The 10,982-nt window shown below is 38.0% G+C and overlaps 1 protein-coding gene across 1 annotated transcript in view; it reads right to left on the bottom strand.

Annotated features, from left to right (window-relative positions):
* The window catches only part of WWC2 (WW and C2 domain containing 2), a 105,572-nt gene that overhangs the window by 72,886 nt on the left and 21,704 nt on the right, over positions 1-10,982 (bottom strand). The window contains exons 3-4 of the mRNA XM_025207589.1: positions 5,069-5,272; positions 3,444-3,520 (exon numbers count right to left, since the gene is read on the bottom strand). Coding sequence (XP_025063374.1) covers positions 3,444-3,520; positions 5,069-5,272 — 281 coding nt within the window. The remainder of the gene's footprint in view (positions 1-3,443; positions 3,521-5,068; positions 5,273-10,982) is intronic.

The following is a 10,982-nucleotide window of genomic DNA, read 5'->3' as shown; positions in this document are numbered from 1 at the left end:
AGAACTTATAAATTCAGAGGGCACACACTATTTTCAACCTGAGAAGTTGGTATCCCTGCCTAACTCTTACCCATAAGTTTTCACTGCGTTGATTTTCTAAACGTCCTTCGCTGCAATTCAACATCATTTCATTATCAAGAAATGTTACGCCGCCAGCTTAGGTGTGTTACCCAGAAGAATGTGACCTACATGATAATCCATGCTCCTGTGTGTTTAGTGCACTCCAAGCATTCCTGTGCTCGTTGTCCTCCCCTTCAAGACTTAATGCAGCTCCCCCACTCCTTTCCATATCTCTCTGCACTCTCTCTCTACACCCCTGCTCCTCTCTAAGCCTCCTGCCTGGCAGCCCTCTCAGTCCCTTCTCTTAGGCACATCTTTATGCCTTCTTCCATCCCTATACTTTGAATTTGTTCCTTGTTCAACAGCAACTTTCCGCTTCATGTTTAAATTTCATCTTTAGCCAGGCTCTTCAGTGCTAACCTCTTCTGCCCCCCTGCTCCCGTGTGCTAATAAGGGTGAAATGGAGAACAAAATGAAAAGCTCACTACTCTATAAAGGCTATCCATCACATATTCTTAATATACATTATGATCCTGTACGCTCACTATTCTTTGTACTGCATTACCGATTACTAATTAAGGCTCCAAACTGTCCAAGCAGAACCCCCTGCAGAATCAGGTGCTTCAATTAAATTCTTCTTGGAAAGGGAATTTTTTCCTTCCTTTATTCAGTACAAACACTAAGCATGCCTTTGGTGTTCTGTATATCATAAAACAAACAGTAGAGAATTCATGTGTCAAAAAGTTAATGTACACCGTGCAGATAATGTTAACAAGCAGGAGTCTAGAAACCTCTCCAAAACTTCCTGTAAAGGTTTAAATTCTTTTCTCCTTATGATACTATTGCAAATCTTAGAAAGCTTTTGAATTTCAGCCAGTATGTGACAGAGGTATAGTATATTTAACTCAACTGTTCTCTAGTCAATGTTTTAGTTCTGACTAGCTGACTGGAAACCTGCTAGCATACAACACGTATGCATTATAGCTCTGTACATGACTACCCTTCATCTTCCAAAGCATATATGCATGCCAGTTACTGCATTTGTGTTATGCACTAGCAAAGTATCCACAAAAATATTTATCCTATTCATTCTATACCATCCTGCTTTCCCAGAGGCCACCTTCTACTTCTAAAACCTGCAGACCTAGTCCAAATTGTAAATCTAAAAGAGACATCATAGGGTTCTGTTTTTATTACTGTAATGATTTTTATAAGTGCTCATATTACAGTAAAGATTTTTTTTCATTACCAATTCTACAAAATCATCATAGGCTCCAAAAGTCTAAGCTGGTTCTTTTCTTCATAAGCATTTTCATCAATAATAGGAGGTTCTGCAGGCCAAATTTTCCAAATTATGCCTATGATGGCCCATGTTAAAGCTAAACATATTTCAGAGAATCACACAATTGTACTTGATTAGTAAACAAATCAGCTGGTTCATAAGGAGGAATTGTGTCTTGCCTTCTTCTGACTGTACCTGCTGTTCTTGATTAACATTAAAAGATAATAAAATCCTATCTCAGTCAGGCCTGACTGTAAAAGGAAAGAAAAATATCTGTTGAATGAGGCATCATTTTAAAGTTACTTTTCTGTGTATACCCACATTTTTTAAAACAAGTAATGTCCCCAGTCACCTTTGAACAGCTAAGCACCTGTCCACTTCTGTCCCTTCCCCTCCAATTTAAAAGCACCACATCCTGAACCTTGCTCTCTGGCCCAGCTGCCCTGTCAGATTCCCCTAACAAACTAAACTCCCCCTCCTAAAGATAAAAGGTTTTACACCTCTTCAAAAATTCTTGCTTGCTATTGAAATATGTTTTCTTAGAGAGCAGGCTGGCCAGCAGGCTTCTCACTCTGCAGGCTGGTCAGCAGGTTTCTCAAAATTAAGTATTGTGCTATAGTGAAGTTAGGCTTAAGTCAGTTCTTTACACAAAAGGGTAGGGAAAAAGGGAAGGCACGTACAGTATGGGAGATAACATATGTACCATATTCTAGTAAATATGTATGTTAATTTTTTTAATTTGTTGAAAGTTAAATGTGTAATACTTCCCAAATACTACATACGTATAAACCTTATCACTATTTGAAGATGACAAAATCATGTTCTGTTTGACACTTCCCAGAGCAGCTGTTTCACCAATGTCCAGCAGGGGGCAATGAAAGAGCTGTGTAACTAGCACTTCTCCTATAGTTTCTATGCATGAAGACCCTATGCATCACCAGCTCACATTCATGGGCCAAGTGCAAGTCTTGTCTTTTGATAACCTGGCTGAGCAGGTTTTGATTTGTGAAATGTAGAGAACCGTATCTGTCTATAAGGCATGATATGCTATGGTTTAAATAATTGAGCTCCGTAGTTATTCCACACCATTTCTTTCTTACTTAGGGTTGATCTAAGGAGACTATTTTTCATATTAAAACAATTTTTCACATCATTAAAAGATAACCAAATACAATGACTGAGATACGCATACGTCTGTGCTAGCACCTATGCTGAACAGAGTTGGGCAAAGAGTGGAGTTTTTTGGGGGTTTTGGCAACTTCAAAACACTGTTCTATTATTCTGGATAAAAATGTTTCATTTTGACAAAAGCTAAAGTGTATTTTATTAAATAAAATTGAAGGAAATATTGAAGTGAATAATCATTTCAAAATGAAAAATCCAATTACATTTAGAAATATTAAAATGAAACATTTGAAAAAAATCTAGAGTTTTAAATTTTATTACTGCCTCTCAAAGGGCAAATAGAAGACCAAAAAATTGATGAAAGATTTCAATGTTGCAAAACTTGCACTTTTGACAGAAAAATGTTGTGTAAAAATGTTGCCAAGATGCAGCATTAAAATACTCTTTCGCTTTCAGCTTTTATGTGCAGAGTTTTTTGAAGTCCCTGATTACCCAGCATTTTACAAATTTGAAATCAAATTCTACCATGAGAGCCCCAAAACTGCTTTCATAAACAAAGACTCTCTTCTCTTAATTAAGCACACTGGTGCTGATCCCTATGCTATTCACAGGCATTTTTAAAGGATTTCTCCCACTCCTTTCTCAGCTTTCTCCCTTAAAAAAAGAGAAAAAATAATCAATTATTCAATTATTTTCTGGGTGGAATTAATTATGAGGTATAGTTAAACATTTCTCCAATTAATATACTTCTCAAAGCTGAGGGTGTTCCCTGTAGAAGTTATTTGTACAGGCTTTGGGATGATTTGGCTGAGAATGTAATTAAAATCCTTGAATGATGGTTAGAGAAGAATAGTAGGAGGTTTCAATATCAGAGTGCAATAGGCCTAAATCTGACTCTCTGCTAGCCCAAGTGTAGCAGTGCAGTCATGAACCTTACTGTGCAGAATTTAAATGGAAGTATATTAAACATTCTCACCCTTAATCTTGTAGTGGAGATTTCCGCCTTCAGAATGTCAGGGTCATATTTCGTGCTGGATGAAGAGCCTGAGAACACTTATTTAAAAAAAAAACAAAAAAAACACAACACAACAAACATTTAACTACTTTCAAACCATTAATTATTTCTATGCTTGAAGAGTATTCTTCGTTTCAAACTGGGAGGTTATCATAATACTGCAGACAAAATGAATATTAATCATTTTAATGTACGCTCTTACTATACTGCAGGACAGTTATCAGTGTAAAAATTACTGATTTATTTTCCAAATTTCTTCTTCTCCTTCTTCCTATCCTTATTCAGGTGGGTTCAAAGCCATAAAGGAGGAAAGACTGTCTATGATAACACCCCATGACAACTCCAAGTTCTCCCTAGCTTTCAAAAACCAGCTCCTGGCTAACACCTCTTCAAGCTGAGAAGCAGTCGGCAGCACTCTCCTACTTGGGGGGGGGCGTTAGGAGAAGAGAACCCCAAACAATTTTCAGAGCTCAAAGGAGCTATATTAAAAATAATATTTAGAAAGAGAGCAGACTTGCTCAACAACCAAAACTCAATGCTCTTCTCTCCAGCAGCTGCATACATTGCTTTTATAACATTACCAACACTAGAAAGTAAGCTTCTTAGCCAGCAACTCAAGTGCAGGGCTCTCAAAGCATCTAAGTACCACAGAGTTTTTATATTTTGCTCTCACCATTTAAACTAAAAAGATCCCAGGTATTTGCATTGTAGCCTTCAGCAATATATGCACACATACTGTAAAAATTGAAATAAACTGCTGATAAAAGTTTGCAGCCAAACCTGCTAGTCCCTTTGTCACTGCCATCCATTAAGATAAGCTAATGCCCACAAGCCAAAGTGCATCAGTGATCCCATACCCTTTGAATAAAAACTCACTAGATCCAGGATCTGGAAAATTAAGTAACAGAACAGATTTCAGAAGCAAAAATCATAAGCTACAGCTCTGAAAGAGTTCAATCATAGTGGACAGACAAAAGTTCCTTCTAGTACAACACCATTGTGTTAAGACAGTGGTGCACAACCTTCTGGCCCTGTGGGCCACATGAGTGGCCAGAGGCTGGTCCATAGGCCAGATGGAATCCCATGTGGCGGGACTGGGCCCCAAGGACTGGGCACCACGCACTCCTGCTGGAACTGGGACCCAGGGGCCTGTCGTCACCCCCTCCCAGCCCCATGCACAAGGACTGGGCCCTTGGGGCCCAGCACTGCCCTGACACTACCCCTGCATGTTGGGATTGGGCCCTGGGGCCTGGCCCTGTCCCTGCCCAGCCCTGCATGCTGGAGGAAGAGCTAATATGAAGGGCCCACAGCTCCCATGTAGTGGAAATTTGGCAGTAAAGGAACAGTGCCACCAAATTTCTGGACCTTGGGAAGTCCTGTGAGCCAAATGAAACAGCACCATGGATTGGATCTGGCCTGATAGCTAGGAGTAAGCACCCTTCCTTAAGGGAATACAAGGTGGAAAGGCTGTTCCTATAACAGCCATGGTCCAAGATATTCAGGGCAAACTGAAATGTACCCCAAAGGAGAACAAGAGCCATTGCAGGCCACAGAAAAATGTTACAGTGCATTTCCAGTGTACTTACAGCTTGTTCGAGAGCTTGATTTTTCTTTGTAGGCATCATTCAGCCGTACATACTCATCCAAGGCAAGTGCTAGTCTTTGTTCTTTCACGTGGTATAGCTCTTTCTGGGTGCTGAGTGCATCCTGTGCTACCATAAGATAGTCTTTTAGCATTCTCTCTTGTTCTTGCCTCCATTGTTTTCGAGGATCTTCTATTTGTGTTGTTTCTTAAAAACACAGTTTTAAAAAGCTTCAATTTAGTTAAATCAACATTTGCCAAGTGATTCAAATAGAATATTTTAGTAACTTTTGATATTTCTTTAACTCAAGATTTTGGCTATACTTGTAATTCACAGATGTGTAAGTTCAGACTATCAGGCCAGTTCCTCCACAAAAAGTCAGGGTAATAAAAGCTTGAAAGGCAGTGCAAATAGTCTGGATACTGCCCAGTTTCTTCAGCTGGATTATCTGTCTCAAAGAATCTGAAAGCTTCCTAATTCTTGGTACTACTTGCATTTCAAAAAAAGTTTATTACCTTGTTAATTTAAGATTACAGCTAAGATCTGGTTACTAGGCAGCGCAGCAATTCATTTTTATGAAGGTAGCACTTTGTCATGATGGTTTGTATGGGTAAATAGTGCTTAACAGACCAATGTCAAAATTATCACTAATGTTCTAATATTAACAATGTACATTTTAAATATATAAATATCTGTGCTGCTGTTATTGTCCATTAAACTAATAACGTGAAACCACTGCACTGCAATTATTACAGACAAAGGCTTTTTAGTGACCCAGTTATATGGGCACAGGCAACTTGAAGTCTAGCCCACTTCCAAAAATAAAAGTTTCAGACATTACATCTGCCCCAGATCTGCTACCATTTTTTTACATGTTAAACCACTTTGCTTATATTCTGAAATGGTTTTCTCCACTTTTTTGCTGGTTGCAAAGTTATTTTTCCTTCTCCATTATTAAAGTAGCACCAAGTTCCCATACAAAAGAGAGAAAGAGAGAGAAATCATTTCAGAAAACAGACTTGACTATATAGAGTACTGGCAAACATACAAGACAAATGATCTTTAAATTCACACTCACATGTGTTTACATATACAAGACTGCAAAAAGATTATTACACTACATGCAAAACAAGTCATCACATGATTAAAAAATGTATTAATGCAGATATGCAAAGGGGAACAATGAAAGTTGCACGGTCAGCTTCAGTTTTAGCACTGCCTGACTGCTCACCGTAGTCTTTGGCTGACTACTTGACATGGTCTATTTAAAAATTATAATATTCAGGAGAGAAGAGATGCTATTAGCATAAGACATAGCCTTGACAGAGCTATCCAATCTGAAACTTAAATACAAATCTTCCACAATGCAGGAACTCCATTACAATGCAAGAATATTAACATTCTTGGCTCAGTTCAGGGAAAAACTTAGCAATTAAAAGGAACAAAAAATTCTGTATGAGAAAAGTTAATAAAGAAAAATGAAGTACTTATGAAACACTTAACATCTTCAACTCCACAAATATTAAACCAAAAAATGAGTTTCTAGTATAATCAAGCATTCTGTTATACTCCACTTCCTAAATCACTAAAAATATTTTTTTCACGTGGCCATCTCTATAAGGCACAGACACAGAAGACTTCTAAAAAAACCCTTTATTTTGTAACATTAGAAGCTAACAATAAAAGATTGATAATTACCTACAATAGTACCTTACAGTACCATATACAACTATATGGTAGTCTTTGCAAATGATTTTTTTGGTGCTGACATGCAAAACCAAGAGTTAGAAATAACATGAAAGGAAGAAACTAAACAATTTTTTAAATCACTAAACTAACAAGGTTTGCCTGATTGCTGGATTTTTTTGGTTTGATTTTTGTTGAAAGTATCATACTGATGACCCCTTCTCGAAATACAAAACATGACAGGCTTGTGCAGTGAAAAAGTTATTTCTCAAGTGTACACAAAGCAAGCATAGAAGGAGAGTACCCATCATGTAAAACCTAAGTGCACTGCATAAAAGATTAAAGCAGAGCAGCTTTATACACAGTTGGCTTTCCAATAACCTCAACAGGGAATCTCTCTCCAAACAACTCACTTTAGCTACACACACAAAACAAAAATCCATGTTTACAGTCACCTGCTCTTTTCCTCAGAGACATCACATACACACACAAAGAAGCAAATCAATACCTCTTCTCCCCTCAAATGATCAACAAATGTCCACATCAGTGGCTATTTACTGCCCGTGTGCTTTAACACACCTCCACCCTCCCAGCTCTTTACACAAAAAAATGCGTGCTGGATTTACAGAGGTGTTCCTTCTTCTGCAGTAGGCTGCAGAGCATCAAACAGGATTCTTCATGGGTCAGTGATCAAATAGGATAAGTGCAGTCATGTTGGTTTTTTGGAAGGATGTAATGATGTGGTTGTATATTATGACTACCACTACAAGCAATGAAGAATAATCTTACAAGATTGGAAGGCCTCATCTTTGAGTATGTGGTAGGTAATTGTTTTGCAGGTTTAAATCCAGACTGCTCAACATGTAGCTGGAAGGCCAAATATAGCCTGCAGAGTGCTAAAATGTGGCCTACAGCCTCCCCGTCCTTGTGACTGTGGGACAAGGACAAAGCTGATCAACAGCAGATTTTTATTGTTGAGAAATTCAATCATCAAGCAATTTCTTTTGCCTCTCAAACTATATAGGCAAGCCAACATTATGACTGTGTGAGCTTATTTTTTTAGCATGTATATTCATAAACAAGCTAGAAGCAAACAAACTTGCTTCTGGAAAGTTGCTTACATTCAGTGGATTCAAGTTCAGGTGACTAAGGCCTTATCTATGAGGACAAAATGTCTAGCATAGTTGCTGTGGAATGAACTATTCTACAATAGATATACTGGAATAACCTGGGATACTATTCCAGAGTAATTACTCCAATCACAAAACATGAGAGCTATTCCAGAAAAGTAAAATATACTGGAATAACAATTCTAGACTAGCTCGCTCATCCATTTTCCATGTAGACAAGGCTTAAGGACCTCCTCAAGAGGAGCTATAAAGTACCCTCTTCGCTATATGGTCTTTTCAGATATTAGAAAAGCTATTAGCGAGTAAATAATATTCATTTAATAAATAGGTATATAAATTCACATGCAATACCATTTCTAAACTAATGTTCATCTGAACATTTATATGATCAACTACAGTTTCTCACAGTGGGTATGGTCAAAGACAGAACTGAAGCCTTCTTCACACCTTCCTGAAAATGTCATCATGTTACAGTCTGGGAAGTATTTTGGTTGTTTTGGCAACTGTGCTTTGTAGTATTCATTGGAAATTCAGAGTTCCTTTCTCCACTCCCAAACAGAAGATTATGCTTCTCAGAGTAAAACCATACAGTGCCCAGGAGAAGAGATTTTTCTCTGAATGAGAACTGTTCTTGTCAACCTTACTGGTATGCCACTTAGGGGCCTGACTGGTTCAAAACTGATAATGGGACACAGAGCCCTGCAACTCCAACATCTGAGCTAAAACTCTATGCAAATAAAAGTGTGTCAACTAACACAAAATGTTATGTTATACAACAGTCTTTGTGGAATAAACTTGAGAGATCTCATCCCAATTTCCAGTAGACAAACATCTGAATCACAAGATGCAACCATTCATTTTTTTGGTTGTTAGAGCAAAACTATTTAATAACCATGAATTGTGATCTATACTCTTACCAGTAAAAGTTACTCATTCACGTCTGGGTGAAGGAACATTGACAAAGTACGGTGGGGAAACTTGCACTGCTGGGGCTGTATCTGTTTTGTTGATAACTAAGTGAACTTTAATCCCCAGGACTTTAAAAAAAAAAAGCTGGTCGTGACCTTTCCATATCAACACTTTCTATATTGCCAGCTGGTCACTTTCATGATAATCTTCTGTTTCTCACAGAGAAAGTGAGAAAGTCATTTTATACCACAGGAAATTCATTTTAGAAATAGGTAATGACACTATTAGATGTAAACAAAGTGTGTCTCTATTATGTATTTTTGTTAAAAGACCCATAAAAGACTAAGAGAAAAAGTTGACAACCCACAAGATATCTACCAAGAATTAATAAAAAAGCATGTAAGAGACAAAAAGCCCATTTGACTTACATTCTGATCTTAACTTAATTTGTTTATTCATGAAGGAAAAGAAAAATCTATATTAGCAGAAATTTAAGTTATAGAAACACAGTCTGAATGTAGCATCTTTTACACGGGCAAAAATTGATCTGTCAGTTTTTGTAGTTTTATCTGGCAGAAGCACTTGTGAATTATAAAATTATTCAATTCCTCTAAGAAACCTTTATTAAAAAGCATTCATTTAAATTATAATATGTTATTGCAGTGGGAATGTTAGTACATTTTCTTAATAATAAAGACAATTGGATAGCTTATTTCCTGCAGTTTTCAAAATCTAGAAGACTTCACATGTGTTAGGGGAAGATTCTATGAAATACTTAAGGTCCCTAGTAGAGAACCTGCACAAAAAGAAAGATGCTTTGCTTTGCTCCGAGTACTGCAATCATTGCACCTCCTTTTATGTATATAACATTTAATATTATTTGCCGCCCATGGAAGCTATCACAGCCAAAAGCATTCATGGTTCAAAGTAGTTGACCCACATAATGAATTTGGGCCAAAGAATAATTCAGTGCCAATAGACTAGGGTTTTTAGTTATGCTGCTCTTCAAAAAAAAAACTGTAAGGAAAAAGGAAATCCAAAAACTTTCGGTACAACACTTTACATGTGTAGGAAGCAAAATGCTTCTGAGAACATTCAGGCATTTCAATTTTTCATGAGCTCATTTCAGACATTGCTGTTCCTGTCTGCTACCATGCAACTCTGCCAAGTTTTTTAATAGCCCTCTATGAGCAGAAGGAAACTATTATATTGTCTTCAACGGATCGTATTTCTATAAAATAAATAAAATTAAAAGTGCACTAGAAAATACCCAGGGGAAAGGCTTGACTAGGAACATGAGGGAAGACCAGGAAGAAAAGAGATGGGTATTTTTTTATTCCAGGATTATCAATGCTATGGAAGCAATGTTTTCCAGCATCACCCTAGTTAACTCAAGTCGCAGTGTTGAGTGATTCCAGAGTGAGCCACATCAAGCTCTCTCTTGCCAAAGACGTCTCATTTAGGTGAAGAGGTTAGAAAACAACCGTAAGGGAAATTGCAGAGGTAGGAAATGAGAGACTCTCAGGGATTCTCAAGAAGAAAAGTGTCAGAGATGCTATATTGGAGGTCACAAATACTAGCACTTCTGGGATTATACAGCTCATCCAGGGAAAAGATTTGGCACCTGTTCGCACGTTCCTGTTACAATGGTAACGGGGCTCCCTCTACCCGCTTCAGGGCAGAAAAGCCTGAAGTCAGCCAAGTCCATTCCAAAACATGTTCCTATTCAGCAGGCATTCAAGAATAGGCTGGAAATGAGTACCGGGTGATGGTTAGGTGATTACATGCTGAGCATTATGAAGACTTACTCTTTGCTCAGGGGAAGTTAAGCTTCAAGTAAGGAACTAGTTGTAGGGAGGCTGCCTGGAATAAAACCAGAATTCTCACAGAATTCCCACAATAAAAGACCAGAGGTTGGCCAGCTCTCCAGAATAGCTGTGCAATGGTCTGACAATGCTGATCAGGGAGCAGGAATACAGCGTACCAAATGCTTTTATATCATCAAAGCACTCCTACTGTTGGCATAACTCCAGGAAAGAGGGTTGTGGTTAGTAGTTTAGGCAGAGAAGATCCAAGGGAGAGGATGCCATAAGAAAGAGGCAGTGAGAACAGAGTAAGTTTGAGTTTTAGGACAGACAACTCAGCAGTCAGGTGTTTGTCCAACTGGGATCCAGGGCAATCTCCTCCTGTGA

Source organism: Alligator sinensis, unplaced genomic scaffold (genome assembly GCF_000455745.1).
Source record: "Alligator sinensis unplaced genomic scaffold, ASM45574v1 scaffold354_1, whole genome shotgun sequence".
Taxonomy (NCBI): Eukaryota; Metazoa; Chordata; order Crocodylia; family Alligatoridae; genus Alligator; species Alligator sinensis.
Note: the sequence above shows the minus strand (reverse complement) of the source record. Positions and strands in the feature narration are given on the sequence as shown.